The 17,822-nt window shown below is 41.6% G+C and overlaps 1 protein-coding gene across 2 annotated transcripts in view; it reads right to left on the bottom strand.

Moving 5' to 3' along the window:
- The window catches only part of Bmper (BMP binding endothelial regulator), a 267,045-nt gene that overhangs the window by 119,463 nt on the left and 129,760 nt on the right, over nt 1–17,822 (bottom strand). For both annotated transcript variants that reach the window (XM_021172558.2, XM_029481077.1), the window contains exons 7-9: nt 9,678–9,777; nt 2,091–2,200; nt 278–418 (exon numbers count right to left, since the gene is read on the bottom strand). In XM_021172558.2, coding sequence (XP_021028217.1) covers nt 278–418; nt 2,091–2,200; nt 9,678–9,777 — 351 coding nt within the window. The remainder of the gene's footprint in view (nt 1–277; nt 419–2,090; nt 2,201–9,677; nt 9,778–17,822) is intronic.

Here is a 17,822-nt window from a genome sequence, read left to right as displayed (position 1 = left end):
GGCACCATAACTACACCAGCCATTTGGCATGCTGAGCTGAGCTTCAGGCATTGGCTGATGACATGTAGAAAGACCAATAACACTGACACATTTGGAATCTTCCATATTCTGATTATATATATATGCATTTGTAAATTAATATACTAAATATACATGTGTGGTTTTAAATGTATGAATTATGCAAAATTATAATCTGAATTATGTCCAGAGCTTTTTAATGGCCATTTTGATGGCTCCCACAAGCTCATAACATCGTGATGACTTCTTTCATACATACCCTGAAAATCTTGCTACCGAACTTGCACACTTTGACATCTTCAGGGGGCACCCGTAGGAGACATTCTTCACAACAGGCATCTTCATCACTGTTACAGACACCAGGGTGGGAGCACTTCTTCTTACAAACCATTGTTGAGTCCTAGAGACCCAAAGGCAAGGCAGTCTAGAAATTAAAAATGACGTTCACCTCTCCTACAGAGCTTTCTCAGTCCTCCTTTAATAACCCACAATGGCTCTAAGCCGAACTCTCCTAGCACCATGCTTTACTGTCATACAAAAAGCTTTCCATCCACTTCAAAATATGCTTCCTGACTAATATCTATAGCAGGAGTGGGTTTGCCACACTCCCAGACTTGCTTCTACTGGCCTCTAACTTCATGCTCAAGACCCCAGCATACTTCCTTGGTGAGACAAGAAATTCCAGATCATTATGGGATGACAGATTCCATTCTTCCTGCCCTTCTTTCATTTTCTACATAATAGAGGTTGTTTGGGTTTCCCAGACCTGCCTTAGAAATCAAAAAGAACCGTGAGTGAGTCTATTAGAGAGGGAAGCTCTACACAAACAGAAGGGGGTATTGATATAACAAATCCCATCTGTGGTAGTTTAAATAAAAATGCTCCCTCCAGACTCATATATTTGTGTGTTTAGTTTTGAGTTGATGAACTGTTTGAGAAAAATTAGAAGTATTAGGGGCCGTGGTGGTATTGGAGGAGGTGTATCACTGGGGGTAAGGTTTGAGGTTTAAAAGGTTCTGCCAAGCTCTCTCTCTCTCTCTCTCTCTCTCTCTCTCTCTCTCTCTCTCTCTCTCTCTCTCTCTCTCTCCATCTCTATCTCTCCTTCCCTCCAACCCCTCCCTCTCCATTTCCTTCCCTTCCCCCCTCCCTCTCTATGCTGCTTATAGTTCACAATGTTTAGCTCTCAACTATCTTCTTTCCTCCATGATGATAGCAGACTAACATTCTGAAACTAAAGAAGTGTGAAATTAAATGCTTTTATAAGAGTCACCTTGTTTGTGGTGCCTCTTCACAGGAATAGAATAGTAATTAAGACATACATGACTCATCAAGTATCAACTTTCCCAAAAATGTCTATGAGCCCATATTATGATAAGCCGCTGACAATTTCAGGAAAAGTATTCCTTCGAGTTCTGCTGGAAGACTGGGACACGCTGCTTGATTATCTCTCAAAGCCCTAGATTTCCTGAAAACCCAAGATGATGTAAATGATAGCATAATTAGCTCCCATCTGTGGGCAAATGGGCTATCCCTCAAGCAGGAGAATCATGAAGGTGACAGGTCTCAACAAAGTTTCAGTTTCAGCTTCCATGAGAAAACTGTGGCCTGTGAGATTTCAGTGTTGATGTGATGTTGTAGGCATGGAGATGATGATGCTTCTATGCATTTATATATAGCTGTGTGTATATAACATAGGATCATGAAAACCATGGAATTCAGGCATCACCTCATTAGAGTTTCCATGGGCTTTGAAACTGAGCAGGTTTATCTCTGTAGAGAACTGTAAAACCAGGCCTTTGTCTTCTCTTGAATACAATTAAAGTTATTTTCACTGCCAGGTGTGCTACGGGATTCATCTCAGGTAGAGCCCTAGAACACAGCCCTCTGTATTTGATTGTAGAGCATCCTTAGGCGGGCTTCCAGATCTTCTCTGTAACCTTGGGTATGAGCATATTCTTCAGATGCCACCAGCAATGGTTCCTCCTGATAAGCAAACTGCTATCACATTTGCCTATAGTTTTACTGTAATCTAAGCCCATTGGGTAGTGCCACAGACTCTAGAACTCCCTTACCTTGCAAGTGCATACTGTGCAGTTGTCATAGACAAATGAGGCTCCATTGTCATAAACATCACTGCGAAACAGGCAGCTCCCAAAGGGAAGGTCGAATACTTTTCTCTGACCTATAGAGAAACAAGAATAAGTACAATGTAAGCAAGACAAAAGCCAGAAGCAGCCCACATTACCGTCTTGTCATCAATAATTACATCACAGGGCCATGGAACAATCTCACATGAACAGATAAATATGATATACAAAAATAGAGCCTTGGGTCAGGTATACCAGGAAGCCCCTAAAAATTATCAACATGAAAGCCAATTGTGTTAAAATTTAATTCCATAATGAACTTTACAGATTCAATGAACTGTTACTATCTTCTTACCACAGTGGCTATAAGCTTCCTTGTGAAGCTTACATGGAGTTAGGCTCATTTCAGCACAACATGGTGAGTTCTAGACATTAAGTCTAATTCTGCTGTACCTTAAACAACAAGTAATGTCATTTCCCAATGTAGCAGCAATGAGAGAGTGGCTGTGGTTAGAAAGAATTGAGATATACTAAGGGCTATTGTGAAGTGGCATCTGATATGGTCTGAATGATTGTGTTCCCACAAAACTCAGACACTGACACCTAACCACCAAGCAATAATATTAGCAGGGGAGAGCTTTGGGAGGTGAATAGTTCATAGGGCAGAATTCCCACTAAAATATCTTTGTGTAACAGACCCCAGAAACACCTCTGTTACGCCCATGGTGTTTGAAGAACACCAAGAGAAACATCAGTAAACTATGAAGAAAACCTCAAAGAATCAGTAGGAACCCTGTTCTTGGACTTCCCAGGTTCTAGAAATACATTTATGTTGTTTGAAAGTTACCTGGTCAATATTTTATTATAGTAGTCTAAATAGGTTTGCATATAAGATCTGGAAAGAAATGACACAGAGGCATAAAAGGGAAGCTTAATTCAAGGGACATAAAGGGTGACAGCAAGTCCACATGCCATATCCAGCTTCTGTGAGAACTGGACTGGTGAGAGAGGAGCCAACACACTCCCAGAAAAAGAATAGGCTCTGATTTATTTCTTTCACCACTTGAGTTTCTACTCACAAGACAATGTGCAACCATCTCTGAAATGTTACTTTAATTAAAGACTAAGTTAAAAACCAATAATTCATGTTCACTGAACAAATTTATAGCCACATTCCTCTTTCTTTTTACAAAAGATTAACATTCAGCATTTGTGGGCCTGGTGGAATCTTTTTCAGTAGGCACAGAATGTCCATAGACATATTAAATGCTGTTTTTACAACTACAGTTGTTGGAAATAGAACTAATAGGAGGTAAGAAAAACTTGTTTTCTTCTATGAAAGGTCAAGGATTCAGAGCAGACCCAGCTCTAAATCAACTGGGTCTCATCATGAGAAAAACATTGGCCAGACATCAGAAGACTACAGTGAGCTATGCTTTGGATCTCATATATAGATGCTTTCATGACCTTGGGTGTGATCACTCTGGGCTCTCTGATTTCACTCAAAACATGGCATCCACAACCACTGTTCCCTGCCATGATCTTTATCTGTAATGGTAATGTTAAAGCATACAACCAAAAAATATCCCATGATTAGACAAAAATAAGCATAATCATTATGCTTTTTTGGCTTGTATATGTGTGTATAGTGGGCATGTAAGTGTTGTGGATGAGTGTATCTGCACAGTGCATATGTGTAGAAGCAAGTGTGTGTGTGTGTGTGTGTGTGTGTGTGCGCGCGCACATGTGTATGTGCATGCATGTTTGGATGCCATAGGTTGACATCAGGTATTGTTCTTGATTTAGCTCTATTTTATGGCATGTTCTCTCACTTGTATCCAGAGGTCAATGATTGGGCTAGTGTAGAAAGCCACTTTCAGTGATCACCTGTCTCTATTCCTGCAAGATGGGATTACAAACTACCCACATATCAGTCTATTTACCACCTACAGAGGCAGGTAGATCTCTGAATTCTGGTCTATACAGTTAGTTTCCAGAACAGCCTGAGATGCACAGAAAATCCATATCTCAGAAAAAAGTAAAAGGAAGGAAGGAGGGAAGGAAGGAAGGAAGGAAGGAAGGAAGGAAGGAAGGAAGGGAGGGAGGGAGGGAGGGAGGGAGGGAGGGAGGGAGGGAGGGAGGGAGGGAGGGAGGGAGGGAGGGGGAGGGAGGGAGGGAAAGAAAACCATTAGCTGAATCACATAAATTGACCCATTACATTATAATTACTTCTGCCAAGACACCTCTTAGATTTAGAACAATATAGGATAAGAAACATCTCTAACCAGTTTTAAAATTATTTAGTACAGCAACAATGTTAGTAATTTTCACAAATTGAACATTAATCTATCAGTCCAGAGATAGACTTCTAACCTTGTAAAACAAAATAAAACTCTGCTTCTTTGAAGTACTTTTATTTTTTCTTTTTTAATATTTTTTATTAGGTATTTTCCTCATTTACATTTCCAATGCTATCCCAAAAGTCCCCCTGAAGTACTTTTATAATTATGCCCATACTTATATGTACCTCAAGAATTTTACAACTGAACATGGTCAAAGTCAGACACTTACAATAAATAAATAAATAAATTCCAATTGATTTCAATATGTTGTTAATGTTTTCATTTAATTCTAGAAAATTTTAACCTTCCCTTTAGATTTTTTCCACCACCCAATTTCAGTTACTTAGCTTTCATAAGTTTGTATACTTTCTGTCATTTCTATTGTTGTTGATTTCCAGCAAATACCATCACTTGTGGGAAGAGGCAGTCCAAATAAGGGGAAGAAATCATTTCTAGCTATATATTTGACAAAGGATTAGTATCTATAAGATACAAATAACTCAAAAATAAATAACATCAAGAACCAAACAACTCAATTAAACAACAGGGCATGGACCTAAACAGAAAGTTCTCAAGTGATGATACATAAATGGTTAATATGCTCGACCTATTTAGTCGTTACAGAAATCCAAATTTAAAACTGCTTTTAAGTTCATCTTATCCCAGTCAGAGTGACAAAGATCAAGCAAACAAACAACTGCAGGAACATAGAAATAAAAATTTTAAAAAAATCTGGGACAAATGCTAGCTTGGCTCTAAAGAAAGGGGAACAGTTACTCACTGCTGGCGGAAACACAAACTGATGTAGCTATTATGCAAAGACGTTTGGAAGTTCCTCAAAAGGCTGAAAACAGGTCTATCACATGGTCAACTCAGGTATATTCCAAAAGGAATTCGTATCCTCATACGGCAGTACCTGCTCGTTCATGGCTACTACTACTCTACTGATAATGTCCATAGGATAGAGACAGGCTATCCATTCATTAGTGCATCAACTATAAATGGATAAAAAATGTGGCATATTTATACAGTGGAATACTATTTAGGCATTAACAAAAATGAAATTTTAAAGCAAATGGATGAAGCTGGAAATTATCATTCTCATTGAGATAACCCAGCCCCGGAAAGTCAAAGGTCTCCTATTTCCTCTCATGGGTACATGCTAGTTTTGAGTGTTTAGATACGTGTATTTCACGTGGAATGGACATAGAGTTCAAAAATTTACTAAGGGGCCATAGCATGGGATTTTCAAGTGGATAGAGACAGAACACATTGGTACAAACTTATACTGATCTGTTCACATCATTAAAAGTGAATAATGGAATCAGAGGGGTTAAAGTGGGGTAATGGTGGGGAGAGGGCAGCAAAAATGGGGAGGAATTAATAGCACAAAAGTCTTTTGAAAATGTCATATGGAAATCTACCTCTGTACACACACAGAGACACACATATGTATACACGAGAGAGAGGGAGGAGAGAGAGAGATTTACCATATAATCAAAAAATAATATCTCTATTATATACTAAAGACTAACAAAATAAAAAGACCATGGCCAGGAATGAGTTATTAATTGTGGAGTTGTTGCCTGCTGATGTCTCAGGCCCACATCCCACACCTAAGCAGGACAGGCTATTTATTACCAGTATTCCTGGTTAGCCTCTAGAACTGGAGGGCTATTACTAAGACACCATAGCCTTGAGTCATGAAACGTGAAAAAGCAATCTAGTGCTGACTTGGAAGTCTCGTTCCTACTTGCTAGCTTTGTGCTGGAAGGTGCAATACACATGGCCAGAGGAGAAAGCCTATCATCACTCTCACCCAGCTGTGCCGATGGCAGGCTACATTCATGACTGGCCTGGAAAGACCTGCTCACAGGAGCAGTATTGTTATGGGCATTATGGGAGTTAACAGCCACTTTCTGACTCAGGTTTTGTCATACTCTACAAGATGAACAACATAACTGGGACCATTATCAAGCTAAAAACCCATAGCTAGACAGGCCATAGGCCATGGAGGAGAGTTTACTATTATTTTTCTAAAAGGTGTTAAGTAGACTTCTGAGGACGAATCATTATGCCCCTGTATCAGTGCATCGTTAACCCTCATCAGTGCAGCTTCTATCCGCAATACATAGTGATCGATAGAGACCCACACCTGGCCAAGGCCTAGAAACTAGGAGACTATGGGATGCTCAGCTGTAAGTGAAACATATACACGATACCCCCTCCTCCCAAGGCTCTGTGCTCATTTCAGAAGAGGGGACAGACAGAGTGTAAAAAGCAGGGGATGGGTGACTGTAGGGAAACAGCGTCTCCTGGGATGTCAGGAAGATGCCCATGAGTTCGCAGCAGGTGTGACACAAGACCTGCACAAACCCCACACCATACCCAATCCCAGGATGGAGGTGGCAGGTGGATGTGAAATCCCACGCCAAGGTGAGGACTTATTGTGATTTTTTTTTTTTTTTACCTGTTGGGAGGAGAGTCTGTTTTCTCTGAGAGTGTAACTACACACCCAGAAGTATTTTGTTTTTTATTTTGGTTTTTGTTAGTTTTGTTTTGTTTTGGACACAAAGTTGAGTGTATGGGGAAGGTGAGAGTTGATCTGGGAAGAGTGTGGAAGGTGTGTGAATATGATCAAAACACACTGCACAGCATTCTTAGATAACTAATAAAAATTAAAGGTGCATACAAAGCTCTATGAAGAGCTGGGCATAGTGATACAGGCTAACACTCCTAGTACACGGGAGGAAGAGAGGGGAAGAACACAAGTTCAATACCAGCCTAGGTTACAGCCAAGACTTTGTCTCAAAAATAAATAATAGTATAATGCCTCTATGTAGATCTTGCCTGTAAATCAATTAAAATGCCTCTTATTCATGGGTGGAGTCGACACTGCCTGACTAGATGTCCTTCCATCTCTTAGGATTCATGGCCTTTTCAATCCTTGCACAGCCTTTTGTTTGTACTATTTTTACTCTGCTCAATACTACTGCGTCAATGGATAGATTGCTCAGTGGGCAGCACATACATGATGGAAGAATCTATGAATTGACTGATCAATTGATTGATTCCTTAACTGGCACTACAGGCTATTTCCTGAATTAGATGTGACCACTGCCTTAAATTACCCCCTCAGAAAGTGTAAATTACACTTAGCATTATGGATATACATCTTAGCAAAATGCCTGGCTCTTATCAAAACTCCCAGCAGATGGCAGATGATAACTATTAGACTTGTTAGTGGTAATGTAATTTCAGTATTATCCTCGGCTATGCCATATGAAGAGGTGTCTTGGGTCCTGGCTGTTCTGTGTATCCTGATCTTTGATGAGATGCTCCATTGAGAATGAGCAAGGGAAGGAAGGAAACTCTACAATCCAAGTGGCCGAGGTATTCCACATACAGGCATCCTGGTCAAGAGAAAAATCTAAGAGCAATCAGCCAGAAGTGGAATTACATTGAGATTTCAATGGCCAGAAAGTTTTCTGGTGTTTGCCTTTAACTGTTTTGCTGCTTTTGTTGTTGAGAGGATATGCTTCTTCTCGCCAGAAAAGAACACAAAATCTCACTTTAATCCCATAGTCATCATGGCCCAACACAAAACATGCTAGGGAGTGGTTCGGAGGCTGGCTGCACAGCTTGATTTAAGCCATCTCTGTATCATTTCACCCTGGTTCAGCACGAAGATGAAAAAGGTCTCTCTTGGCAGAATTATGATCTTTATATTTTCCAAAACTTACTGTTCTTTTTGTAGTCTATCTTAAAAACACAAGTGAGCAGTAAAATGCGTACTAAATACAACCATCATTCGTCATGTGAGAAACTTCTAACTAGTCTCAGCACACCAGCAGCATTTGCTTCAGAGCTTTAATCAGTGTTATTTATCTGCAAGACCATGACTTTGATGAACTCCCATTTAGATGGCACGGGTTCCACCATGCCCTCAGCTTGGCAGCATCTACTACACTGGTTTCAATTCAGGGTGGCACATGTGGACAGGAAACAAGCACAGTACATGAAAATGTCTTTAACCCAGTACATTTAGCAAGTCTCTCTTGTTCTTCTAATTATGCCATATTTGTTTAAAAGTATGAGTTTGTGCATAAAATAGAAAGTCAGGCATTGTTAGATGGAATCGCAGTAGGATTCCTGAAAAGAGGAGAAAACGGTGTAACACAAATGCCTTTATTTGGCAGGTCTGTTACAGAAAGAAGCTAAACTGAAGGTGTGATAATCTGTGAAGGAAGAAAATAAGTCAGAAAAAAGCAAATTGTGAATGAGAGGAGAGAGCTCCAAATGGGGCAAGGTTTGAAAAGAACGGGGCTGAAGCCAAATCAAAGAGACAATCAGTGAAAATCTCCCAAAGACAAAACAATTAAGGCCTTCTGTGAGCTAGAAAGCTTAGGATTCCATTTTAGGGTATTCATTCTACACCTCTGCAAAACAATCCCACTTGCCGGCTGCAAACCTTCAGTGAAATGTGCTCCACGAGCCTCGATTCAATTGTACCCTAGGATACAAAGATAACAGGAGGCGGTGATAGGAGAAAACAATGCCTGAAACCATAACAAAATAATACAGAGATCCAGAGAAACAATCAGCCAAATTCAAGCCAGAGGTGATCAGCTTCCCTAAGCATCTCTTCAGATTAGAGAAATACCTTCTTCTAAGGGGATTAAAAGCAGTAACTGCCAGTGCGGCCTGTGAGAGTTCTGGTTTCAGTAGCTATGCTTTGCAGCTTCTTGGGAAGATTCAATGGTGTAAACTCTATGCAGTACCTGGTCTGTGGTAAAGGCTCCATGTGAGAACAGATACTCCACTCCTACAGTGTATCAAAGGTTATTCATTCCAAGCTTCTCACTTCCTGCCATCCCATTCTTCTGGGGGCTTTTGGCTCTCAGGTAATTCTAGACTGCAGTCTTCCATACATTTACTTCAAAATGCCCTCACTACATGCTTCCAACAGTCAGGTGTTCCGCTAGACTCTTTCTTCAGCACCATTCTTAACCCACCAGACACTAGCCAGGTTGTAAGCTGCACACCACGCTCCAGAAGCCAATGATGGCAGAGCAGCTTCTGAGCAGACATCGAGTTCGAGTCAAGTCTTATCCACACAAAAAAAGCAGCTGTCTCTACCAAGTCGAGACTCAATACACACACATCACACACTTGGCAGAAGCTTCCAGAAGAAATCACATTGTTCTTCAATCTGAAAACTGTCACTCACCCAAACATTTGGGGCAGCACTGTCCTGAGGGTGTGTGACTAAGGTGCTGGGGACAAGAGAGAATGGGACAGACTTCTCTCACGCACTGTGTCCTGCCTCCCTAAGAAAAGAGAGAGAGAAAAAAAAAGCATATTAAGAAAAGTCAGTGTACATAGGTGATACAACTAAGATATCTAGAACAAAAACAAGACCTATTTTTAGGATTTGGTCCCTGGACTGACTGTGCTGTGTGAGTGTAAGCCTGGGATTCCACCCCACCCCATGCATCTCTTTCCTCTTTCCTGTAGGCCTTACAGATTACAGCTATGAAAAGATAACCCTCGGCTACATGGTTGCAGCCATCATCCTTTCCAAGACCCCACACGCTTTTCTTCATCATTTTCTTTCTCAAACCTTGCTTTGGCGTAAGCTTAGGGGAACCCAACCATCTCCATTTTCCTAGGATATGAAACTTCAGTTCAGAGCAAAGAAGCATAAAGCAAGGAAGGCAACAAAAATGGGTGCCACCAATGCAAGTGGCTCCAGGATGTGGGGACCGTTCTGATGGTTACTACCTCTTGTCACCCATCCTCTAACTACACAAAGGTGTCTTAATTGATGAGATTTTTTTTAATCTCTCTGATCCCATCTTTCTGCAGACATCTTTCTGCAATAAGCATTTACCCTCAGCCTCAGCTTTCATATGTTGGAGGATGGCCCAAAGAGAGTTCGACCAGAAGAGGCATCCCAGCTGCTAAAGGCGAATGCTCTGGAAGCCAGTGTTCAGGATAATTTCACTGCTTGATGAACATTCAACAAAAGCTGGTTCCACTAATAGTTATAAGGTTGTAATGGCTGTCACTGGAAGAGATGGTAGTGCCTCTGAGGCCTATAGTGGAAATTTTGAAGACTTTGGATATTTTGTGTATTTCATCCTTCAAACACCAAGGACCCCTCCTTATCCCTGACACTCCTTCTCATTCTCTTGGTCAAAAGCCCTCCTCATTTCTCTGCCTATCAGTCTGTATGTTCCTTCTAGAAGGCAGAGGTATAGACTCCTCCCACCACTGTGGATCATGTTGTCTCGGTGAGTTATAACTGAATGTGTAGAAAGCTGAAACATGAAAAAATAAAATGCTTCCCCGTTAGTTCACATCTACAAACCCACAAGACTGGCATTAAGACTATCCTAATGTGAGCCGGGCTTGGTGGAGCACGCCTTTAATCCCAGCACTTGGGAGACAGAGGCAGGCAGATCTCTGAGTTCGAGGCCAGCCTGGTCTACAGGGTGAGTTCCAGGACAGTCAGGGCTACACAGAGAAACCCTGTCTCGAAAAACCAAAAAAAAAAAAAAGACTATCCTAATGCAATACGAATGAACTTTATGAATAAGGTCTTCTTTTTCAGAAGTTAAGTAAATTTGGTAAATAGATCAACAGGTGTCAAATCCTTGCTTGGCCTCTAAGACAGATCTAACAGGGGCAGTGAAGAAATGAAGGGGCAGTGAAGAAATGAAGAAAAGCTGGAACCAGGTTGTCTAGGTTCTAGAAGAACTATGTGTTTATTATATATAGTTGACTAGAGAAGTGGGGTTACTGCATATAGCTGACCAGGGAGATAGAGTTATTATACATAAGCAAGGAGGCAGGTTTGTGGTATATAGCTGGATCAGGCAGACAAGTTTGACTAGTCTCAGTAGGAGCAGTCTCTATAGAGGAACAATCTTCAGGCCATAAATATTCCAGGGCAGAAAGCCATAATAGACATTTTCTTCATACACTATCAATACCCTTACACAAACCAGAAGAGAAGGCTTTGCTGTTTCCTAAGAAGTCTCAACCCCATGCCAACCCCATGAGTGGGGGGTAGGGTTAGGACTTTGCCATTCCTCAATGACTCTGAGCTCTGGGGTCCTTGGCATGGCCATGTCCTGGACATTCTCCCAGGGTTTCATTTACCCAGAGCTTCCTCTGATGCCTAAGACTAGGTTCTCTGGGGTTTGAGCTAGAAAACTAATTTACTTAGAGCTCCCCATTGCCTCAGATAAAGCACTCATATCTCAAGAGGCCTTACCAAAAGAGAAACTTAGGCCTCAAAAGACCCTGGTCCTTCGGGGGAAAGACCAAGTTGTCACCATTTCCTCTTACCCTGCCTAGACCCATCTGCATAAGCAGAAGACAGTATAAGCTTTGCCTCTCCCCACCCTATCCTGCCCTGTCCTCTCTTTCTATGTTCCCTAATTGTTCCAATTATTTTTATTATTACTGTTTGTTTGTTTGTTTGTTTGTTTGTTTGTTTGGTGGAGAAAAATAATAAAAGAAGTCGTGTTAGATCTTCTTAAAGATTTGTTATTTTTGAGCCTCTTTAATGCTGGATGTTCCCTAAACCAATACAAAACATTCAAAAATACCACAAAATACACTCCTGCTTTTATATTATTTCCAGACCAAGAATCATTAAAAATCTCCCAAGGGTTGTGACTTGTTCTGAGAATTCTCTCTCAGCTCCACATAAACCTGAACTTAGAGATCTGTCATCAGACCTCAGAGGTGGGTAACATGAGTCTGGCAAGCCCCTGACAAGGCCCCAGCTTATGCATAAGACACAGAGGGAGGGAGGATAGGATAGGACAGTGCTGACCCTCGCTTTTGATTTCTAAGAAATTCATCTGTGAGCAATTTCTTAAACTCTAAATCTCTGGCCACACAAGGCTGTCTGTGTGCTGGCCTCTCTTACGTGCGCAGACGGCACAGTTCCTTCATTGATATCCTCTGTTCTTGTTGGATCAGCATCTATTTTTAAAGTATATTTTAAAATTGAAAGTTTTTAACTATTGCATAATTGCTAAAAGTTAACATTTCCAACACTTTGCAACGCTGGCAGAAGATTGTGTGTGCACTGGTAACTTCCCTTGCTGTAAGGTCAAAGAGCAAATTTTGCATAGCTAATACAACTGCACTTTGTGTTTCCCTAGAGTCTGTTAGAGTAACTTAAACTCCAGTCTGGGTTTGCTGGCTTCGTCAGGTTTTATTTTGTTTGGGTTGCAGTACTGTGGCACAGCCCAAGTCCCCAGGCTGGTTCCAGTTAACTCTTCCAAAGAAAGTGCCGGCCTTTGCTAGAAACACAGTAACACAGTTACAGCTCACAACCTGCGACTACAGTTTCAGCTCAGAGGAGATCCTAATGGAATTACAACCTTTGGCTAAGCAATACACTAACTGGGTTAAAACAGCAGAAGCAAACGTTTCTAAAACCCAACATATGCTATGGTAACTGGTTACCTCAAGCTCTATCAGATCTTCGTGAGTATGTTGTTTGTTTGTTTGTTTGTTTGTTTGTTTCTAATACACACAGACATCAGTTTCCTTTCACTCCTCTTCACCCAGTTCTCTCTCTCTCTCTCTCTCTCTCTCTCTCTCTCTCTCTCTCTCTCTCTCTCTCTCACACACACACACACACACACACACACACACAAGCTCTGGCGCACACATACTTTCCCTCCCCCCCACACCAGATACTTCTCTGTTGCCTGTCAGAAAAGAGTAGGCCTCCCCAGGATATCAAGTGACCACAGCAGAACAAGATACAGCAAGGCACAAACCCTCATATCACGAGTGGGTGAGGCAACCCAATAGGAGGGAAAGGGTCTTAAGAACAGGCAAAAGAGTCAGAGACACACACCCACTACTCCTACTGTTATGGTGTCTCAAAGAACACCAAGCTAACAATAGCATATACACAGAGAACCTAGCTCAGACCCATAGAGGCTCCATGATTGTTGCTTCAGCCTCTGCGAGCTCCTTTGAACCACGTTAAGTTGATTCTATGGGGAATGTTCTCCTGGTGTCCTCAGCCCCTCTATCTCCTACAACTCTTCCTCCCCTTCTTCTGCCTGTTTTCCTGAGCCTCAAGGGGAAGGAACTGATGGAGACCCTCCAATTTGGGCTCTCTCTCTCTCTCTCTCTCTCTCTCTCTCTCTCTCTCTCTCTCTCTCTCTCTGCCTGATGTTCGGCTCAATTTGGTTTCCTTGACTTTGACTCTCTCCCACTCACCCCCTAGATAGATCCATACATAAAGGGCTCCCTTCAGGAGCTACCCAACATTCCATTGTTTTATCACATACTTGTTTAAGGCTACCATATATATGTAGAAAGGCATGGTCACATGGCTAATTTTTAATCAATGAAAATAATATAAAACATCCATAGGCCTGATTAACAAAACTTCCTCCCATAATCTCCTGTCTTTCACTTTTCTCTCTACTGGGGGGCTGGCCAGTGGGAGGGAGCTTAGAAAGAGTCTGAGTACATAGTCACCTTAGGAAAATCTACCCCAGAAACTAGCACTAAAGTAAGAAGAGCAGTAAATAAATTTCATTGCATCCTTGCGAATACTGAGATGTACCATAACTTTACTCCTACATGAGCCTATCTTGCAAAGGTACCTTAAAATCTTTTACCAGTTCCTTCACTCAATTCCAGCATAAACGTAGGATTTCAGTGTGTCTTAATTCTTTGCTATCCCCAAACACACGCCATGCCTTTCATCTTCTTGATGCAAACATCTTTCCTTCCAACCCTGTTTTCAATTCCTATTGAAATTCTGACTTAGCTAACATCAAAAGGAAATCAAACCTCTTCTCCTTGCTGAGGTCCCTGGAACCCTCCATCCTCAGAAACCTCCCCCTTCCCCAAACCTTCTGTTTTATCATTTATTCTTCTCTCTTTGGGGCACACATAATTTTTGGTGCAAATATAGAAGCCTTATCTCACAAGGCGATATACTTTTGCATAAATGAAAGTCTTCCTTGGGAGCAGGTACCAGTTCTGTGTGCCTGATGTCCTACAGAAGCGGGAAAGTTTGAGGGAAATCCTATGAAAAAGTTGTTCAGTAAGAAGAAAAGCTTTCCCACACAATGCGCCCTAGATTCCAGCTGTGTTCTCCTAGAGACTGCTAACTGTGAGAGGCTAATGAATGAACTGCCAGAGCTTGGTGGTCTATGTCCACTTACCTTCAAACCTCCTGGGGTTTGTATATTCTCACTTTGTCTGCACATATTAGCTACTAACTAAATGCCCCTGGATGCTGATATAGCCAAGACCAATATTCAGCATCAAGAGCTGCTGAGACAATTCCTTCCAAGCTATTGGAAGTCTGGTGTTGCAATCTAGTCAAGAAGGACAGGAGTCTCTCTGCACTCTGACTCTTACCCTTCCTCTTCCCTTGGCAATGTCAAGCTTATTTTCTACATTTGAGATAACTCCTTAACCAAGTGCTTCTCTGAGAGCAGTGCTTTTAAACAAGGATCTGAAACCTGTCTCAGGTCTATTGTCTATGATTTTTTTATACTTGGGTTAGCTGATGGACTCAAGAAAACAATTGCTTTATGTCAAGGTTTACCCCGAAGCAGCACTTTTGCTGCATAATAAAAATCTACCTTCCTGAATGGGGTGATGAACGCAAGACGATAAAACCACAGCCGTGTGCACGTGGGATACTTTTGCAACCCCCAAGGATGTGCAGAGAACGTGGGATCTGGAGCCTATCCTGTGGCATGTGAGTGAGATGGCATTGCTTCCCTGATCAGGGTTTAGAGCCTGGCTGCCTGACTAGAAGCTGGAAGCACAGTTTTCAAAAATCTTTGCAGTGTGTAGTAGATTACAGATTGGTTGATAAGTAGTTACGATGAACCAGGCATATCTTCCTAGTTTCTGAAGAGAATTTTTTTCCCTATTCCCAGTTCTTTTAAAGGAATGGAGTTGATACTGAGATAGTGGGATGAGGGAAGAGAGCACATGACAGTCAGTAAAGGAAGGATCTTGAGTGACACATGTTCATATGTGGTCCCGAATTCTTACATTACCACAGCCAGTGGCTCAACGCCAACTGTTGGGCAAAGCAATGGTCCTGAGTTATAAACTGGATCAAAACACTGCACAGAAAGAAATGGATTTTCCTAGCCATGCTTCTCATTGTTCTATAACCTAACTGCAGAAAATATTCAAATCATGACATACCCCAAGATAAAGGCCTTGATATTTGGTCTGTTGTATCCCTTTCCCACAAAAGAAACAACAACAAACAGACCAGTCAAAAAAGGTGGAGAAAGCAGTAAGCAGTGTAGATTGTTGGGCTTCTGGGCTAAGTAGAAATAGGGAGTATAGGAAAGATCCCCCCCAATAGGTAGTGGTGACAATTCCAGGTTGTGCAAGGCCCCATGACTGGTACTGTTATCACCATAACAAAGCCATTCGGGATAGCTGCCATTACCATGCAGTAAAAACTGAGCAATTGAACTTAATGAACTTGGGGGCAATTTGCCCTCCAACAAACCATGAGACAAAGATGAAATGCAAATTCTATTCTAACATCCAAATTGAGTTAGTTCCATTGGATCCTAAATGCTACAACCAAATTTCTCAGCTGGGGGATACATAGTTCAATGAACTAAATAAATGCCCAGGGCTTCTTCTCCTTCGAGCCATTTTTTATCTACCCCTGGCCATAACTTTGTGTCTGTTAGAAACAGCTTATGTGAAATGTTTAACCCACATTTTATTACTTGAATAAAAAATCCAAATCATGCACATATTTTATTTAGTTCTAGGGTTTTTTCCATTATTTTTGTCCCTCCCACTACTTTGCTCCTTTATATCTGAACCAAGATGTGAGTAGTATACAAATATGAAATTTGGGGGTTCTATCTTCCTCTTCTTGGAGGAGACTGATAGTGTTCACCATTCACCCCCATGTCTACTGCACAACCCATTAATGCCTGTATCTCATTCTTCTTTTTCATCAAAGCCTTTGCTTTTGGATCTACTTGTGAGGATGCACCATGCCCCTCTCTAAATGCCTACAACGGCTCATCCTTGCAACAGGGGCTTCTAGTCTAGGATGTGGATCAGAACCACCCTTGCCACTCCTATGAAAAGAAAGCTGAAGGGTTCACTTTCAAAACAGTGCTATAATGCCCAGACACGTCTACTTTATTAATGCTACAATTATGTCCCAGACATGATAGTGCTGTCTTCCTCCCAACGCCCCAGTCATATTCCAGGTTCCTGGTACACTTGACAGTGCTGCCTTGTGCTGATTTCAGCCTGGGTATGCTGGTGGGGTACTTGGGGAAGGGACAGGCTATTCTGCCTATCTCATCCTGCTCTAAGTACTTCACTCAATAATGCTGCCTCCATGGGTAGAGAACGTGACTCCCTCCCATGCCAGCATCTGAACCAAGGCTTCAGGATCACCAACATTTCATACAAGTAAAACTAACTGTATCTCAGCACCCCCATCTAATCTGCCAGTACTCTCTCAATACAAGTGGGAACTGCAGTTTCCATGGCTCTCCTTGAACTCTTTAAGATTAAAAATTCTCCTTCCTTTACATTGTTTTTCAACCTTTAAAAGCTACCTTCATGATACCTTAGAATCTGCTTTTTGCCCTTTTTATTACTATGCTAACAACTTTATATTTCCTAGCAGTTCTTTACAGTTAAGAGAATAACTAGAGCAACCATGGCGATCCAGGCTTCTTGACAGGGTGACACAGCACATCTTTCTGATGAACTTTCAGGTGTCGCAGTCAAGCAGTTCTCAGATGATGCTTGCCAGCCAGCACACTCACTGTCCCCAGAAAAAGCACACATCCAGTCATAGACCACTTAATGAGATTGATACAATCCAAGGAATGTATCATTGCACATCATTGAGCAATCCTGTCATTGTGCAACCCTGATAGAGTGATTTTGACTTAAGATGGCTTGCTACATGACTGATAAAATCTCAAGGGCAACTATCATATAAAGACCCCCACTATTGAATGAAATGCCTTTACATGGTATAAGAATATATGTGCACTGCAATAGGACACGTGTGTGGTTGCCACTGTGGTATAATAACTGTGTGTATTTGTCAGATTTACCCAGTGAATAACTATATCTAAAACTTTGATGTATTGACATTTGAAGTGAGGTAACTCCTTGCTATGGGGATGTTCTCTATTACAGCTGGAACTCTGTAGCACCTCTGCCTGTGACAACTGAAAGTGACCCCAGGCATCACGGTGCATTTCCTGGGGGCTTGGAATCATGGCTTGATGAGAACAGCAGAGCCAGATCACTGTATCCTCATGTCCAGGACCATGGATGCCTCACAAGAAAT

This window comes from Mus caroli, unplaced genomic scaffold (genome assembly GCF_978045245.1).
Source record: "Mus caroli unplaced genomic scaffold, Mus_caroli_1 scaffold_11, whole genome shotgun sequence".
NCBI lineage: Eukaryota > Metazoa > Chordata > Mammalia > Rodentia > Muridae > Mus > Mus caroli.
The sequence above is the reverse complement of the archived record's forward strand: the minus strand, read 5'-3'. Positions and strand labels throughout refer to the sequence as shown.